The sequence below is a fragment of the Oncorhynchus kisutch genome, linkage group LG17, assembly GCF_002021735.2.
Source record: "Oncorhynchus kisutch isolate 150728-3 linkage group LG17, Okis_V2, whole genome shotgun sequence".
In the NCBI taxonomy this organism is placed as follows: Eukaryota; Metazoa; Chordata; class Actinopteri; order Salmoniformes; family Salmonidae; genus Oncorhynchus; species Oncorhynchus kisutch.
Window position 1 is genome coordinate 8,695,294 of NC_034190.2, and position 19,637 is coordinate 8,714,930.

Below are 19,637 nucleotides of genomic sequence, written 5' to 3' on the forward strand. Positions count from 1 at the left end.
CTAACCCTAAACACATTGGCCTATCCTTCTATTCACGGGGATCCTCTCAAAATCCTTCACTCTTGATCCACCCTATGCCTCAGCATCCTGTACATATTCTGCACTACTCTGACCCTGGCCACCTCAACCTGCCTCTCTCGCACCGGACACCTCCGATTCCCAACTAAATGGCAACCCTACAGTTGACTACTTTTCCCACCGTAACTACACATTGCTTTGTCCCATGTCCTCCTGCATACTTGGAATCTCTCTTCCTACACACTGCTACGACATGCCTATAAAAGTGACACAGAACACAGCAAATCCAAGTTCCATTCTATAATAATTAGCCGGGGGTCTTTGACATAGATCATTTAGCACGCATGGCCAAAACAGAAGTGTGTGTGTGCCAAGTTAGCTAACGTTACACACATTAGCAACAACACTGATTGAAAAATGTAAAAATGATCCGGTTCCACATAGCTAAAAAAGTTATTTTCATGAAATAAAAGGTGCTAGCGATGTCACGCTAGCTTCCCGAAAGTGAGGTCCAGTTAGCAAATAAGAGACAAATGACTATTTAGCTACGTTAGGTGGCTTCTCGTTTAGCTAAATGAAAACAAAGAGGCATTGAAACGTTATAAATATAATTGGAGATATTTAAATCTATATTTAATTGCAATAACCCAGGTAAGTTTCCGGGGCTATAGCTAGGAGTTGGTTAGAAAGTGTTATCTAGTTCGCGTATTGTTTTTAGCTACGTTAGCTGGCTAGCTAGCCAACTGAGTGTTGGAACTTCACTTCCAAAGTTTCAAAAAGATTCACCAACATAGATGTAGACTATATAGCTAGGTATATGATTAGAGTTAGTCAAATGTACCTTACCATTGGGGTAATGTGTTTTTTTGTTGTTGTTGTTGAATGGCTTCGTATTGATTCCACACCGCTTTGTCTGTTGTTAGGGACCACTATTTGGCAGGAAGTGTTTACTGTTTATGGCACGCCGTACGCACGCGTGTGGTTCACCCTGAGGATTCAATCTGGACCGGGGCCCGGGTTCCCAAAATGAACTTGCCTGGCCTTATTAAGATGCTTTTGGGAGAACCGGGCTCAGAGCTATACATTTTTGAGTTTTGTCCATTTTTTTTACACTTCTCTGGTCTAGACTACACTCTAAAATGTAACAGAAATTTGAGGGTCGTGTAAAGGAAAGTTTGGGAACCCCTTTGAAGTAGAGGCTCTGTTGTGATCTCTATTTGATGCGGTTGTCCTGGTTTTACCACTGAACTTGTTTCTACATTAAAACATGTTTATGAAATTATATGGAATATAATAATTGAATGTAGCCTATTTTTCCAAAAGAGCAGCACCAATAATCAAAATGTAACGGAACATTTAAAAAAAAATTTTTTCCTAAGAATGGTACTTAGTCAGGTCAAATGGACTACTATTTTAGCCTACTACTTACCAAGGCTCATCATTTCACACATTTTCTAAATATATATCTTCTTGTAACTCCTTGATTCAATATCAAACTGGCCTCCAGAAAAACACTTGGTTAATACATTCCATTTGAATTGTCAATACATTTTATTTACCATTGTGAAAAGAGATTACAATTCATTATTTAATTGATCAATTCTAGGAATTTGTCCTCTGGTCTTTAAACATACGGTACACTATGTGTCATGACATATACATAGAGAAAGCCTGTGATTTTTATTACACTATTCATGGCCATCAGTAAATGAATGGCTGTAGCACTATCTACGAAGAGTCATTTCAGTCTAAGCTCTCAACATTGCAGCAGCACAACTTTTCAGGTTGTTGTCTTGTCCAGGGTTCCCCCAAACCCAACCAGGTTTTTGCCCTAGCGCTACACAGCGGATTCTAATCATCAAAGCTTGATGAGTTGGTTATTTTAAATCAGCTGTGTAGTTCTAGAGCAAAAACCAAAACGTGCACCTGGGGTGGGGTGGGGGGGGGCCCAGGACTGAGTTTGGAAAACACTGATCTAGACCAGGACTTCCTATCCTAACACGACTGAGACAGACAGGCACACTTTACAAAATGACAGACATTCAACAGTTCCTTTCTATCAGTCTAGCTGGAGTTCTGTACACGATGCAAATGGTTATACATAACAATCTAATGGATTCTCTAGTGTTTTGCCAGCAAAACAGCAATCACTTTCACTCACAAGAATAACAATGATTGATATGTGCTCTTACAGCAGAAGACCTAATATTGTTTAACCCCATCTTCTGTATTTATGACACAAATATATTACGTCTACAAACAGCTTGTCAACACAGTCTTAGGAGCGTAAATGTGTAAAAGTGCAGGCATGAGAAGAACAAAGGTTAGAACATAATACATTTTTCCCCACTTAGGGAGTACATTTCTTTTTAGATGTATAAATAAGTTTTACATATTTAGAGCTTGGTAATATATTTATATTTTCTTTCTGTTAAGGAGTCGAGTGGGAAAAAAGTGTTTTTAAAAGACTACTTTATGATTACTCTGACTGAAATATAGTCGTAAAATGAACAGTACCTGGAAATGGAAAACCAATGGACTTTTTGGTCAGATACAGATAATATAACATGAAATAATATTGCAGATTTCTTGTAAAATACAATATTTTGTGTCTGCTTTCTATACATTGTAATTTTTTGGCTTCCAACATTGTCTGCATGTGGAGAAAAAGTGGTGACCAGCAGAATTAAGGTCAGATGGTACAATGATACCTTATTTGATCCAAAACAAACTTATTTCACGTTGATCATTTCTGGTGTTTTCCTACTTGTTTAGCTAATATATTTTGATGTTGAACAGATGTTACTATTGTGATTTTGAGGGTGAACAGATCAATAGTATGATTGAGGGTGAACAGATCAATAGTATGATTTTGAGGGTGAACAGATCAATAGTATGATTTTGAGGGTGAACAGATCAATAGTGTGATTTTGAGGGTGAACAGATCAATAGTATGATTTTGAGGGTGAAAATATCAATAGTATGATTTTGAGGGTGAACAGATCAATAGTATGATTTTGAGGGTGAACAGATCAATAGTATGATTTTGAGGGTGAACAGATCAATAGTATGATTTTGAGGGTGAACAGATCAATAGTATGATTTTGAGGGTGAACAGATCAATAGTATGATTTTGAGGGTGAACAGATCAATAGTATGATTTTGAGGGTGAACAGATCAATAGAATGATTTTGAGGGTGAACAGATCAATAGAATGATTTTGAGGGTGAACAGATCAATAGAATGATTTTGAGGGTGAACAGATCAATAGTATGATTTTGAGGGTGAACAGACCAATAGTATGATTTTGAGGGTGAACAGATCAATAGAATGATTTTGAGGGTGAACAGATCAATAGAATGATTTTGAGGGTGAACAGATCAATAGAATGATTTTGAGGGTGAACAGATCAATAGAATGATTTTGAGGGTGAACAGATCAATAGTATGATTTTGAGGGTGAACAGATCAATAGAATGATTGAGGGTGAACAGATATGCAGCTGAACATGAGACAGAGTGGATGCTTAAACAATGCAATCACCATTAATGCCTCAAGTGCAATCCAGCATTCACACAACAAACGACAACAAATGCCTTGTGACATGTAAGTCTTCAGTATATATACAGAATGATCGGTAGCAGTACTGCCACTTCACTCTTCTTTCCGACAGTGGTCGTGGTCCACAGCGATTAGAGAGAAACAGCCTTTCTCCCTGTAGTACGAAACAACGTCCCACCTTGGCACACTTTGCATCAGGTAAGTAGGGTCATTGGTATTGAAGATTGGAGTCCCATGTGATGCACACCTCTCATGCAACAATCCCAGGAGATCTGGAGTTCTAGACCCCCCCTCCCCCCTTTTCCTCTCAGGCAGGTTCAAGGGGTTTATTAACAGACCATGAACACCTCCCACACCACTCATACAGTACATGGTGCCTGTCTCTTGCCTGTGTCTCTATTTGTTCCCATCAATAGAGGTGATGAAGATAGAGGAGTCCCTCACATGAAGCCGTCAGCGGGTCCATAGGAGAAGCCTGGGAAGGCTCCAGCTGCCTCCTTGATGCTGCTGGTCACCAGCAGGCCGTCCGTGTTGCACAGCGACGAGGTCACAGGGAGGTGGGTGAACTCTGGGTCAAAGTGCCTGAGGTCCGTGGGCCCGCTCTGCGAAAGCCAACCAATCAGAGGAGTGTATTAGAGACGGGCTCCGGAACACAAATCATCAAATTCACATTTCACACATTATAAACGTAAGTGTCAATGTCTCCTTTCTCCTGAAGTGTGCACTTGTTCACTACTTCCCACAAACTAAAAGCATTGGATTGGTGGAGGTGTGGACTAAAGTGAGTTTCCCCATCTACAGTATACAGTATTCTGATAAATGTACGTACCACAGAGGGAATGTAGGGTGGTGTGATCTTCCTGGCCATCAGGTCATCCCAGTTGATGGGTGAGAAGAAGGTGTGGCACTTCAGCTCCATCTACAGGTGAATAGGAACCCACTTGTACAGTACAGTAGCACTAGTACAGAACAACCTTACTGACACCTTGTTAGTGTTGTTTTATGTCTTGTATAGTACATTGATTCTATGTTAGGCTGCTGGGGGGCAGCCTAACATAGGCTGCCCCCCAGCAGCCTATGTTAGGCTGCGTAGGGAGCGGAGCAAATGGAATGTCATCAAACACCTGGAAACCATGGAAACCATGTGTTTGATGTATTTGATACCATTCCACCCATTCCACCTACTATTCCACCTCCAGCCATTACAGCCATTACCACGAGCCGGTCCTCCCCAATTAAGATGGCACCAACCTCCTGTGAGATATATATACTTACAAAATCATCTTTCACTCCCAGCCTCTTGGTGCGGTCCTTTTGCAGGAGCCCCTCCAACAGTTCCCTGCCTGAGTTGGACACGTTGGGCTTCAGTATCAGAGGCTTGTTCAGGATATTGTTGTACATCTCAGCTGTGTTACGACTGTAGAAGGGTGGCTATGGAGGGAGACCAAGAGCAAACATGTGTACATGCTAACTTAGTCAAACTCCTAACACACCAGGCACCATGATTGTTAGTGTACTTGTGATTTATAAATTACATTCTCTATATTGAACTGACATAGTGAAAAGGGATGTATCCCAAATGGCACCCTATTCCCTTTATAGTGCCCTACTTTTGACCAGGGTCCATATAGCTCTAGTCAAAAGAAGTGCACTACATAGGGTGCCATTTGGGATGTGTCCATATTGAATAACACATTAAGATGCATTGTGAAAACTGAAAGATGATGAAAAAAATCTGTAAAAAAAGCATATGGATGACTCACCAGTCCGTAGAGCATCTCGTACAGCACCGATCCCAGGCACCACCAGTCCACTGTGCGGTCGTACGCCTGCTTCTGCAGCACCTCGGGAGCCAGGTACTCTGGCGTTCCACAGAAGGTTGTGGTGGTTCCAGTGGGCGCCAGGCCCTCTTTGCAGAGGCCAAAGTCTGTCAGGACGATGTGTCCCGTTGAGGCTAGCAGGATATTCTCAGGCTTCAGATCTCTGTGAGGGGGAAGAGAAGAGGGTTATGAAACAGGCACCCAGATAAATACAATATTTACATTTTTCTTGACACATTAATTTCCTAGTATCCCTTAGCATTCAGTCGTTTTATCACTAGCTAGGTTTCCATCCAATTGTATGGACAGATTTTCATGTGAATATTCTAAAATCTGCATAAAGACAACATGCGCATTCTCCCACCAGCGGTGTTCCCGAACAGCGGTGTTCCCACCAAACAGACTTGATGCAGATAAAAATCATGTACTTTTTCAATTAAGTTTTCATGTACGGAATAGAAATCTAAAGTTCAATGTATCGTTAAATAGCAAATGTGTCTACTGTTGGCACGTATGCTCTAGCCAACAGCTGGCAGAGATACAGTTCGGGTAGACGAGTCTACATGATTATTATGGATAAGAGCATTGCTTCATTTTAGCCAGATCCTACCGGAACAGAATCCAGCACCTCTCCGTTTTGGACTGTTTCCTTCCGGAACCTATTTGACCAGATGCGGTACCTCTCGTTGGATGAAAAATCCAATGTAAATTTTTTGCAACGTAAAAGTTATAATAAACACAATCAATGTTCATTCGAGTTCTTCGTTAATTGTCCACACGCTTCATAATGTATTTTCTTATATAGCCGCGCAAGGTTCTGGACGAGCTACAACACACCGGATAAATTGAAATATATTTAAGTGCCAAAATTACTGCTGTCTGTTCAGAAAGAAATGGAATAATTCAGAATATCCTACAACACCACAAGAAAGCCAAACATGTTACCACAGAGGATAAATAGCTTGTTTTAAAAAAAAATTGCCTAGCTGTGGAGTGTAGTCGAATAACAAGGCCTATCCTACAGTCGGGAAAACGCGGCAGATCTGTCAGCTGTAGGATACCAAAATACTTCATCAACATCCAAATATTGTGTTACAAATTAAAAAGAGAGAGAGGCTTTGGCACGAGCGCACAACGCCATCACCAGCGAGCTGCATGCTCAACATTGGGTGTGTCAGTAAAACTGGAAAGCATTTTTAGAACTATAATTTCCTCATACTGTAGCATAAAATACGTCTGCACACTCCTAGGCTATTGATGGATTCAATACAAGGTAGTTTTCGTTGATCTCAGTTTGTCAGTGTCAAAGTATCCACTCAATTCGACCAAGTGTGCTGTATTATGGGGCTTTCAAGACAACAGGGAACTCGAAAAAAATACCGTGTTGAATCATGACGTCAGTGATCTTCAGGTCGGAGCTCTAGAAAGAGGCCAGTTCCCCACTAGGAATTCAGAGTTGGATGACAGTTCAAAACCAATTTCCCAAGTCAGAGCATTTTTCTTCCCTTCAGATTACCCAGTTGTCTGGAACGCTCGGAAGTAGGCTATTTCCCAGCTCCGAGTTCCCAGTTTTGAATGCGGCATTAAAAAAGATCACTCCTAAATCTCCAGTCATATAAAATGACGTAGAATTTCATTAAATGCCTTATTATAAAGGTGATTTTTTTTCTTCTCATGTGTTCCGGTACTTCAGTTTCCCAGGTCACCCTTCTCTCCCGCTCCCTTTTTGTTCCGGATCTTCCCGATTTGACAAATTAAGCACGGGATAAGACTGAAAATATTTGTCGAACAGCAGTAAAGCATCGATCATCATGTCACCAGAATAATCCCCTCGATATGCATTGGAAAGGAGCATCATCAAGATCACCGTGCACTTCTCACCACGTGAAGTTCATCTCAATGTATTTCATCTGTAGCCTACTAAACAGCATGGTTTCCCGGACGTAGTAGACTAGGACCAACAAACCATATCGATATGATGCATGTTATATCAATATTTGCGCATTAAGGCGTTTACACATCCATTTCTCACATAATTAATTTTACAGATACAAAAAGATCGCACCACGTCGAAATGATCTTTCGGCATTTGTTAAACTGTACCGAAACTTCTTGTTTCCATCACAGCTGCTGTCCTGATAAAAAAAAACGTTTTTATTTCTTTCATTTTTTCTACAGAAGGACTTTACTCACATACAAACTGTGGATGGGAAACGTGGTTAGTGATGTAATGGTAAAGAAAAAGAAAAAAGTGGGTAAACGATGATCGCCGTTTGTGGTGAGTAAAGTAACGCTTTCTATACCTTCGATGCATTTTTGCACAAAAGGTTTAGGTGGGTAAATGGTGTTTACGTGCGTTTACCTTCCACTACACCACGGGTCCTTATTCACTAGACCTAGAGCATGGTTTCCCAAACTCGGTCCTGGGAACCCCCTTGGGTGCACGTTTTAGGGCAAAAACCAGACTACACACTATGAGTGTTATTTTTCCGGGCATGTGCTATTACATATGGCCACCACCAGGGGGTGGTGTAGGATAGCAGCTTAGTTTGTACCTGTAAACAATATGCAGGGAGTGGAGGTATCCCAGAGCACTGGCGATCTCTGCAGCGTAGAACCTGGCTCTGGGTTCTAGGAACACCCTCTCTCTCTGTAGATGGTAGAACAACTCTCCTCCATTCACGTAGTCGAGGACAAAGTAGAGTTTGTCAGTAGTCTGGAAGGAAAAGTGCAGCCCCACCAGGAAAGGATGTTTGATATTCTTCATCAGGACACTTCGCTCCGCCATGATATGCTTTTGCTGAATGAGGGAGGAAGAGGAAGAGAGCATACCATTTACGATGACAGTAGTCCAAAAGAAACCTCGGGGCAGCTGAGTGGTTGTATGTATTTGTGGCTATTTGCAGTTTGCTCAGAGTATTGATTGTGTGTTTTAATAGCAAATACCAGTTAAGACTCACCTCTTTCTTCTTCAAGATGATTTTCTTCTGTAGAACCTTGACAGCGTAATACTCGTTGCTGTCCCGGTGGCGAGCCAGCAGCACCTTCCCAAAGCTCCCTTTGCCAATGATTTTCAGGTAGTCAAAATCACTTGGTTTGATCGCCAACTCTTCCGCTAGAGAGCTTCTGGGGAACGCCAGGCACATCTGGAAAAAAGGAGCGGAGAGGAGAAAGGTAAGAACAACCATCTTGGCTCTGGATTAAATTATCTATTCACACCCATGTGAATCTTACATTATATGTCCTAAATGGCACCCTATTCCCTATATAGTGCACTACTTTTGACCTGAACCCTATGAGCTGTGGTCAAAAAGCAGTGCACTATGGGGGGCATATGGTGCCATTTGGGTTGACCTCTTTCTGTCTGCCCCAAGGGGCCATGCCAAGTGTTGTGCTCACCGGATTCAGAAGTTCATCATCGTCCAGCTCTTCATTCTGGTTCTCATTGATCTTGAGGAAGTCAACTTCAGAGCTGAGGAAGGACCAGATAGAATGTTAACTTTAAGACGTTAAAATGGAATCCTCCACCACTGATGATTCTATGACGTAATTTTGACTGATACATTAATTTGCCACTTTGTGATTTTAGGGATGACATGGTATTTTCTAGAGTGTATAAATTATAATATTAATACTTGGCTTGGCATTGAAAGACAGTATTGCAATTACTATGATTGGGACCCACTTTAGAAGTTGGGACATTGCGATGCCTGTGACTGTTGGTATTTCAGGTGAACAAGGCTGAGTTTTACAGTGATTACATTTAGCAAATAGATGGAGAAGGTTCCATCTGTCATTTAAGTTAATCTGACCAATGAGGACAAGCAGGCTAAGCCTTTCAATAAGGGTCTCTACTAACTCCTCATAGACAATAAGGGTCTCTACTAACTCCTCGGAGACAATAAGGGTCTCTACTAACTCCTCATAGACAATAAGGGTCTCTACTAACTCCTCAGAAACAATAAGGGTCTCTACTAACTCCTCATAGACAATAAGGGTATCTACTAACTCCTGATAGACAATAAGGGTCTCTACTAACTCCTGATAGACAATAAGGGTCTCTTCTAACTCCTCATAGACAATAAGGGTCTCTACTAACTCCTCGGAGACAATAAGGGTCTCTACTAACTCCTCATAGACAATAAGGGTCTCTACTAACTCCTCAGAGACAATAAGGGTCTCTACAAACTCCTCATAGACAATAAGGGTCTCTACTAACTCCTCATAGACAATAAGGGTATCTACTAACTCCTGATAGACAATAGGGGTCTCTACTAACTCCTGATAGACAATAAGGGTCTCTACTAACTCCTGATAGACAATAAGGGTCTCTACTAACTCATGATAGACAATAAGGGTCTCTACTAACTCCTGATAGACAATAAGGGTCTCTACTAACTCCTCATAGACAATAAGGGTCTCTACTAACTCCCGATAGACAATAAGGGTCTCTTCTAACTCCTGATAGACAATAAGGGTCTCTACTAACTCCTGATAGACAATAAGGGTCTCTACTAACTCCCGATAGACAATAAGGGTCTCTACTAACTCCTCATAGACAACAAGGGTCTCTACTAACTCCTGATAGACAATAAGGGTCTCTACTAACTCCTCATAGACAATAAGGGTCTCTACTAACTCCTGATAGACAAGGGTCTCTTCTAACTACTCATATACAATAGGGATATCTTTTCTAACTGAGAGATAAGGAAGTTGTTGTTGACCCACTAAATACAGCAAGCCAATTTGAGTAATTTAGCAGATGCTCTTATCCAGAGCGATTACAGAAGCAATTAGGGTTAAGTGCCTTGCTCAAAGGTACATCAGCAGATTGTTTACCAAGTCGACTCTGGGATTCGAACCAGTGACCGTTTGGTTACTGGCCCAATGCTCTTTACAGCTAGGCTACCTGCAGCACCATCTGAATAGTCGTTTTAAGCAGGCCTATCAACTTCCATTGCAACATGACAATAATATGACGAAAAAACATTAGTGAAAGTATAAATATCTATCAAAGTTTGCAAACATTAAGCCTCTCTGTGTGTCAGTCTGCTTCCTATGTATCAGACTTGTCTATAGCATGAACAGCCCCGATTCAGACTGCTGTAAGCATCTAGCATCTGGAGAGGGTAACCCATTCAAATAGATGGTAACAGACTTCATGTTATATTATCTATTCACAAAGCTGTCTGCTACCAGAGGGGATTTCACAGACACTCTGACACAGTCCTAATGCTTTGTCTAAATGAAAATATGCCACGCACGCGAATGTAACTTTCATATAGGCGAGAACACATTTTTCTAATACAAAAAATATAGACTTACTGCACGCAGTTTAAGAAAATTGCACCCGGCTGTATTTTGAGAAACACAGGAAATGTGGACTAGAATGGTCCAATGGAATTCCGAGTGCAAGGTGAGAGAATGTGTTGTAGCCGAGGAAACGGGTGTAAACAGCCGGGTGCCACTTTGCTTAACTGCACACAGTAAATGTACCTTTTCTATTTGAAAGATTATTTTTTGCTTTATATAAAAGTTCATTTACAAATGTTTCCAAAACCGTATCGCAATTGAGGCTTATTTGTGTTTCCACAGAGCGACGGGATTAAACAGAACATCGGCATTGTAGTTCATGAGGGAGACGGCTGTTAGCAGTACCATCGGCTGAGAATCCTAGGAGGGGGTCGGCTGTAAAGCTGGGTATACCCCCACTTGGGTTCTTGAGAGCTTCTGAAGAGGGTAGACAAGGTGCTTGGGAATTTTCCACTGAGCCAGACCCCCACCTGGCCGCTTGCCAGGCTGCTGAGAACAAACCATATTATGTGGTGAGTGCTTAATTGTATTAGCCAGCATCCCCGTCTAGGGGACACTGGGGATTTGCAGAAAAGGTGCTTAGGCAGCGGAGAGGCCATGGCAGGAACACACTTGACATGAAATAACTATTCTTACGCTGGCTTTGCCTCTGCTTGTCCCCAGATTACTGCTTTGATTTAGAATGCATGGACAGAACACTCAATGATAGTTATGTCACGTGAGGCTTATTGGATTGGAAATGGACAGTACAGTGACTAACCTGTGGGTAAACCTATACAATTATAAATAAACACATTGGCCTAATGTAATGGTGTGGGAAGTGGATGAACTGACGCACACAGAGGCCTAATGTAATGGTGTGGGAAGTGGATGAACTGACGCACACAGAGGCCTAATGTAATGGTGTGGGAAGTGGATGAACTGACGCACACAGAGGCCTAATGTAATGGTGTGGGAAGTGGATGAACTGACGCACACAGAGGCCTAATGTAATGGTGTGGGAAGTGGATGAACTGACGCACACAGAGGCCTAATGTAATGGTGTGGGAAGTGGATGAACTGACGCACACAGAGGCCTAATGTAATGGTGTGGGAAGTGGATGAACTGACGCACACAGAGGCCTAATGTAATGGTGTGGGAAGTGGATGAACTGACGCACACAGAGGCCTAATGTAATGGTGTGGGAAGTGGATGAACTGACGCACACAGAGGCCTAATGTAATGGTGTGGGAAGTGGATGAACTGACGCACACAGAGGCCTAATGTAATGGTGTGGGAAGTGGATGAACTGACGCACACAGAGGCCTAATGTAATGGTGTGGGAAGTGGATGAACTGACGCACACAGAGGCCTAATGTAATGGTGTGGGAAGTGGATGAACTGACGCACACAGAGGCCTAATGTAATGGTGTGGGAAGTGGATGAACTGACGCACACAGAGGCCTAATGTAATGGTGTGGGAAGTGGATGAACTGACGCACACAGAGGCCTAATGTAATGGTGTGGGAAGTGGATGAACTGACGCACACAGAGGCCTAATGTAATGGTGTGGGAAGTGGATGAACTGACGCACACAGAGGCCTAATGTAATGGTGTGGGAAGTGGATGAACTGACGCACACAGAGGCCTAATGTAATGGTGTGGGAAGTGGATGAACTGACGCACACATTGGCCTAATGTAATGGTGTGGGAAGTGGATGAACTGACGCACACAGAGGCCTAATGTAATGGTGTGGGAAGTGGATGAACTGACGCACACAGAGGCCTAATGTAATGGTGTGGGAAGTGGATGAACTGACGCACACAGAGGCCTAATGTAATGGTGTGGGAAGTGGATGAACTGACGCACACAGAGGCCTAATGTAATGGTGTGGGAAGTGGATGAACTGACGCACACAGAGGCCTAATGTAATGGTGTGGGAAGTGGATGAACTGACGCACACAGAGGCCTAATGTAATGGTGTGGGAAGTGGATGAACTGACGCACACAGAGGCCTAATGTAATGGTGTGGGAAGTGGATGAACTGACGCACACATTGGCCTAATGTAATGGTGTGGGAAGTGGATGAACTGACGAACACAGAGGCCTAATGTAATGGTGTGGGAAGTGGATGAACTGACGCACACAGAGGCCTAATGTAATGGTGTGGGAAGTGGATGAACTGACGCACACAGAGGCCTAATGTAATGCATATATTGACTATTTGATAAATATTTCTACTTTCCCAAAAAGTGATTAGTTCTATTATTGTCATGTTGCGATGGAAGTTGGCGTATATAATATCCAAACATCTCCTTTTTGGACACACAAGTGTTTCATATAATACTTACTGATGACAGATATGTGGGTTTGACACCAGCTTCGAGATTAAGTCATTCAGACCCATTTTCCTCTCCTTGATAAAAGCTGCAATACAAAAAGAGGCATTTCCGTCAGCTGGGTGCCTGGAGAATACATCGTCACTGATCAGATTGAACATTGCATTTCAATATACACTACATGACCAAAGGTATGTGGACACCTGCTTGTTGAACATCTCATACCGAAATCATGAGCATTAATATACATGACCAAAGGTATGTGGACACCTGCTTGTTGAACATCTCATACCGAAATCATGAGCATTAATATGGAGTTGGTCCCTCCTTTGCTGCTATAACAGCCTCCACTCTTCTGAGAAGGCTTTCTACTAGATGTTGGAACATTGCTGCGGGGACTTGCTTCCATTCAGCCATGAGCATTAGTGAGGTCGGGCACTGATGTTGGGCGATTATGCTTGGCTCGCAGTCGGTGTTCCAATTCATCCCAAAGGTGGGGTTGAGGTCAGGGCTTTGTGCAGGCCAGTCAAGTTCCTCCACACCAATCTCAACAAACCATTACTGTATGGACCTCACTTTGTACACAGGGGCAATGTCATGCTGAAACAGGAAAGGTCCTTCCCCAAACTGTTGCCACAAAGTTGGAAGTACAGAATCGTCTATATCGTCTATATGATCGTCTATATGATGTAGCGTTAAGATTTCCCTTCACTGGAACTAAGGGGCCTGAACCATGAAAAACAGCCCCAGACCATTATCCCTCCTCCACCTAACTTTACAGTTGGCACTTTGCATCGGGGCAGGTAGTGTTCTCCTGGTATCCGCCAAACCCAGATTCGTCTGTCGGACTGCCAGATGGTGAAGCATGATTCATCACTCCAGAGAACGCATTTCCACCGCTCCAGAGTCCAATGTCGGCAAGCTTTACACCACTCCAGCTTACGCTTGGCATTGCACATGGTGATCTTAGGCATGTGTGTGGCTGCTCGACCAAGGAAACCCATTTCATTAAGCTCCCAACAAACAGTTATTGTGCTGACGTTGCTTCCAGAGGCAGTTTGGAACTCGGTAGTGAGTGTCGCAAACCGAGGACAGACAGTTTTTACACAATACGCACTTCAGCAATCTGCGGTCCTGTTCTGTGAGCTTGTTTGGCCTACCACTTCGCGGCTGAGCTGTTTCCACTTCACAATAACAGCACTTACAGTTGACTGGGCAGCTTTAGCAATGCAGAAATTTGATGAACTGACTTGTTGGAATGGTGGCATCCTATGACAGTGTCACGTTGAAAGTCACCACCGTGGGGCAGCAGGGTAGCCTAGTGGTTAGAGTGTTGGACTAGTAACCGGAAGGTTGCAAGTTCAAATCCCCAAGCTGACAAGGTACAAATCTGTCGTTCTGCCCCTGAACAGGCAGTTAACCCACTGTTCCTAGGCCGTCATTGAAAATAAGAATTTGTTCTTAACTGACTTGCCTAGTAAAATAAAGGTAAAAAAAAAAAAAAAAAAGTCTACTGGCAATGTTTGGCTATGGAGATTGCATGGCTGTGTGCTCGATTTCCTACACCTGTTAACAACGGTGAAATAGCCAAATCCACTCATTTGAAAAGGTGTCCACATACTTTTGTATATCTAGTGTACCTATAGGCTATACCATTGCAAAACTGGGACAATGATACCTGGGAAACCATAGCCTACATTTCGTCACACATGTCAACATAAATATCTAGCCATGCTAAAACTGTGCAAAATTATCATGTATTTTTTCGGAGCTGCAAAATGATGCTGGAAAAGATTCCGTTATAACGCATTAGCTGCATAATCTTATCGTTACGCAACACAATGTTACTGTGTATAGCCTTACCCCTTTAGGTGACCCTCCGCGTCGCATAGTGAAATATATCGCTTAAAATCCTATATCACATAGGCCTAAATAGTGCGACAAGTGAACCATATATAAGGGCAGCTCATTATCAATTGAGATATGTGCGCAATCCAATGTTTAATTTAGTGCATGTACTCCCATTGCCAGTTAAGCAAGTTTTAGATTGAAGGCATTGTCTCGTGTATGCGGTAGACTACAATAACAACCCACGAAAGAATATACACCAATAGACTATCCATCAAAAACTCACGATCCAAAGCATACCGATGCATAATTCCATTCAACAGCACAATGCAAGCCCAGAACCTAAATCAAAACATTGAACTCAGAATAACAGTAACAAAAAAAATGCCTACCAGTGAGAACTGACACGATTCCCCTCATCTTGCAATAAGACAAGTCGCATGGAGCCTCGGTAACAGCCATAGTGAACAAGAAGATAAATCCACTTGGGAAAAGCAGCTGAAATAGAGACCTCCGTTATGGAGAAGACACGCTGGTTGCCCTAGAACCAATTGCTCCACTTCATGCGTACAGAGAGAGAGTCGTGCCCGCGGAAACGATCCGTCTTAAACACCCACCCAGTGCGCTGAGCAGCCAGTTATTATGTACGGAACACGTGGTTTGAGGAGGAGAGGCACACTGACATCACTTGGTTACCAAGCAACTGTCAGCTTCAGTGATGTAACTGGATCCCGCAGCTCCGTATCGTGCCTGCAGGAGGCGAGGGATGACGAGAGGTGTGTTGCGCTCCATGGGTGGTGAGCAATGACTGTACCGTGGAGCGCCAGATTGAACACCCCACTGCTAAACCCTATCTTTTATTTAATCAATGGAAAAATACTGCTGGCCATAATCTCCCCAGAACCTATAGGATTACTGGCATTCCGGATCGGTTTATAATGACAATGGATATAATCACAAGTAGCCTGCTTTGACACACGAGTGCTGAGTAATTAACCGAAATTTCGGTTTAGTTTTAGTTTTTAGTTTTTTTACTCATTGACCGACGTCGGTTCAATAATTTGAATAATTGAATTCCATTTCGGTCGTTTTTTTTCGGTCAGCTGGATGTGCGGTTTCTGTAGATATTCATCAGATGAAGCCTGAACTGGGCGATGTAGGGGCGCAAGGTAGCCTAGTGGTTAGAGCGTTGGACGGTTGCTGGCCCATTATAAATCTCCGAGATGACAAGGTAAAAATCTGTCGTTCTGCCCCTGAACAAGGCAGTTAACCCACTGTTCCTAGGCCGTCATTGTACATAAGAATTTGTTCTTAACTGACTTGCCTAGTTAAATAAAGGTTAAATGTTTTTTTTAAAATTGTAAGTTCCAACAGGCCAATATTCTACATAGTTTAGCGCAGAAAACATGGTAATTAACTACAATGCCCATAATCCATTGCGCACCTGCTTAAACCTGTCGGGTCTAGGAACAAGCGATTGAGCGGGATAGAAAGTAATCGCTTCGCGATCCTGAAAATACGTTATCTAAGTGTTGGTGTGTTATTGATTTATTGAAGTCATAAAATAACTACTAAAATAGAGATTTTGTCAGACAGCATAGGCAGCAACTCTACAGAGATGATGACTTGGAATGAAATAATAAGTCAACAAATAAAACAAATATTTTATTAAAGTAAAGTAATGTGAGAACTGATGGTTAGTGATAGTGATAAATGAGTGATAAACAGTAATGGGCAGTCACTACCATCGTGGGACTTGTATTAATTGTTTTATTCAGTGTTGTTACAGCATCCAACCCACATAATGCATATTGCATTTAATGTCAAAATAAATTAATAGAAAACCGTGATTATTTATTAATAATCGAACCGAATTGAAAAATGTAAAAAAGTTCTCATCGCTTAGCTCTACCCATTTTTTATTTTTTTTACCTTTATTTAACTAGGCAAGTCAGTTAAGAACAAATTCTTATTTTCAATGACGGCCTAGGAACAGTGGGTTAACTGCCTGTTCAGGGGCAGAACGACAGATTTGTACCTTGTCAGCTCAGGGATTCGAAATTGCAACCTTTCGGTTACTAGTCCAACGCTCCAACCACTAGGCGACCCTGCCACCCATCACTGACTTCTGCTACCAGCTTCATACAACAATGAGCTCAATACAGGCTACTTTCACCAATGCACAGTATTCCTTTATACTGTATTAGGATAGAGAAATGCATTTCATGATTAAAACATTTCAGTTTCTGCAGCCAAAATTCCCTGTTAGCATCATCAGCAAATATCCAATATGTGGGATGGAAGCAAGTCAACGTAGGAAAAATTAAAATGCAGGTACAACAATAAAAGTTATTTTCTATTACATTCTGCAAGCAATATCCCACTGGGCACAGATGTCAATTCAACATCTACTCCCAAGTTGGTTTAACGTAATTTCATTTAAATGATGTGGAAACAACGTTGATTCAACCAGTGGATCATTTTTTCTTGCATTATATTCTATAATACACCAACACATCTGAAAAAAGATGTCAACAAAATGCCCTTAACCCCTATCCTGACATAAGGCCCAGTTGTGGACCTGTGCTTAAAGTGACTGTGCTGGTCAAGGTTGTGAGGTGACTTGCCCCAATGTATATTACATAAACTATAAATTATAAAGGACATGATCATCTTTAAGCCCAGGGATCTGTCCAGCAGCAGCAATAGATGTGGTCCACTAACCCTGTATGTTATATAAGTGTGTCATAACACTGCCACTAACTCGCCTCTGCTCTGGTATGCTAGCTAAAGCCTGGGACAGATAGTTGTCTTTATGGTGGAGCGACCCCTGCTAGCTAAAGCCTGGGACAGATAGTTGTCTTTATGGTGGAGCAAGCCCTGCTAGCTAAAGCCTGGGACAGACAGATAGTTGTCTTTATGGTGGAGCGACCCCTGCTAGCTAAAGCCTGGGACAGATAGTTGCCTTTATGGTGGAGCGACCCCTGCTAGCTAAAGCCTGGGACAGATAGTTGCCTTTATGGTGGAGCGACCCCTGCTAGCTAAAGCCTGGGACAGATAGTTGTCTTTATGGTGGAGCGAGCCCTGCTAGCTAAAGCCTGGGACAGATGTCTTTATGGTGGAGCAAGCCCTGCTAGCTAAAGCCTGGGACAGACAGATAGTTGTCTTTATGGTGGAGCAAGCCCTGCTAGCTAAAGCCTGGGACAGATAGTTGTCTTTATGGTGGAGCAAGCCCTGTTAGCTAATGCCTGGGACAGATAGTTGTCTTTGTGGTGGAGCGACCCCTACTAGCTAATGTCTGGGACAGACAGTTGTCTCTTGTGGAGCGACCCCTGCTAGCTAATGCCTGCGACAGACCAGACCGTTCGCTCTGTGGTGGAGTGACCCCTGCAAACAAAAGCCTGGGACAGATAGTTGGCTCTGTGGTGGAGCAACCCATGCTAGCTAATGCCTGGGAAAGGGAGTTAGATCAATGGTGGAACGACGATGGCTAGCTAATGCCTGGTACAGACACTTAGCTCTATGGTGGAGCAACTCCTGCTACCTATTGCCTGGGACAGACAGTTGGCTCTATGGTGGAGCGTCCCCTGTTAGCTAAAGCCTGCGACAGACCAGACCGTTGGCTCTATGGCGGAGCGATATCTGCTAGCTAATGCTGGGACAGACAGTTGGCTCTATGGCGGAGCGATATCTGCTAGCTAAAGCCTGGGACAGACAGTTGGCTCTATGGTGGAGCGACCCCTGTTAGCTAAAGCCTGGGACAGACAGTTGGCTCTATGGTGGAGCGACCCCTGCTAGCTAATGCCTGCGACAGACAGTTGGCTCTATGGTGGAGCGACCCCTGCTAGCTAATGCCTGGGACAGACACTTGTCTCTATGGTGGAGCGATGTCTGCTATCTAGTGTCTGGGACAGACAGTTGGCTCTATGGTGGAGCAACCCCTGCTAGTTAATGTCTGGGATTGACCGTTGGCTCTATGGTGGAGTGATGTCTGCTAGTTAATGCCTGGGATTGACCGTTGGCTCTATGGTGGAGTGATGTCTGCTAGCTAATGCTTTGGACAGATAGTTTGCTCCATGGTTGAGCAACCCCTGGTAGCTAGTGTCCGGGACAGATAGTTGGCTCTATAGTGGAGTAACCCCTGCTAGCTAATGCCTGGGACAGGCAGTTGCCTCTAAGGTGGAGCTCTATGCTTCAGTGCAGATGTACAGATTTGAACCACTGATAATATACACTGAGTAGACATCATATTTAGAATACCTACTCTTTCCATGACATAGACTGACCAGGAGAATCCAGGTGAAAGCTATGATCCCTTATAGATACCACTTGTTAAATCCACTTCAATTAATGTAAATGAAGGGAAATAGACAGGTTAAAGAAGGATTTTGAAGCTTTGAGACATAGATTGTGTATGTGTGCCATTTAGAGGGTGAATTGGCGAGACACAAAAATGTAAGTGCCTTTGAACGGGGTATGGTGGTAGGTGCCAGGAGCACCGGTTGTGGGAAGCATTAGAGTGGAAAGCATTGGAGTCAACATGGGCCAGCATCCGTGTGGAACTCTTTCGACCACTCCGCCAAAATCTAGGCTGTTCTGATTGCCAAAGGGGGGTGTACCGGTACAGGGTTCAGAACAACCACTCAGAGTTTAACAGGTAAATATACTAGACCTGTCACCACATCACATTCTTTACCTGCTGCTATATCATTACTACTACTGCTAGCTACATAGCTAGCTACCGCTAGTAATATATCC

General features: G+C 43.0%; 2 protein-coding genes across 3 annotated transcripts in view; both read right to left on the reverse strand.

Annotated features, from left to right (window-relative positions):
- Positions 1-1,164, reverse strand: part of LOC109908416 (eyes absent homolog 3-like) — a 32,468-nt gene extending 31,304 nt beyond the window's left edge. The window contains exon 1 of the mRNA XM_031794953.1: positions 865-1,164. The gene's annotated coding sequence lies outside the window, so the exon portion shown is untranslated. The remainder of the gene's footprint in view (positions 1-864) is intronic.
- A 386-nt stretch (positions 1,165-1,550) lies between these two features.
- LOC109907143 (serine/threonine-protein kinase Sgk1-like) lies at positions 1,551-15,498 on the reverse strand. Of its 2 annotated transcripts, XM_020504926.2 has the most exons (10): positions 15,272-15,498; positions 13,044-13,119; positions 11,057-11,200; positions 8,798-8,870; positions 8,359-8,544; positions 7,954-8,198; positions 5,342-5,561; positions 4,854-5,009; positions 4,408-4,497; positions 1,551-4,180 (listed from the first exon to the last, which is right to left on the reverse strand). In XM_020504926.2, exons 1-10 carry the CDS (start codon positions 15,339-15,341, stop codon positions 4,019-4,021), a joined length of 1,422 nt encoding a protein of 473 aa, XP_020360515.1. In that variant the 5' UTR covers positions 15,342-15,498; the 3' UTR covers positions 1,551-4,018. The 2 variants fall into 2 exon arrangements, with proteins under 2 accessions (XP_020360515.1, XP_020360516.1); XM_020504927.2 differs by lacking the exon at positions 11,057-11,200 and having other exon boundaries at positions 15,272-15,497.
- Between the last annotated feature and the right edge of the window lie 4,139 nt (positions 15,499-19,637).

Coding starts and splice junctions, on each gene's coding strand:
- LOC109907143 (XM_020504926.2), bottom strand. CDS start 15,341: ATGGCTGTTACCGAGGCTCCATGCGACTTGTCTTATTGCAAGATGAGG. Junction 8,871..11,056: donor CCTAGGATTCTCAGCCGATG/GTACTGCTAACA, acceptor GTCCTTCCTCAG/CTCTGAAGTTGACTTCCTCA. Junction 8,545..8,797: donor ATGATGAACTTCTGAATCCG/GTGAGCACAACA, acceptor CCTTTTTTCCAG/ATGTGCCTGGCGTTCCCCAG.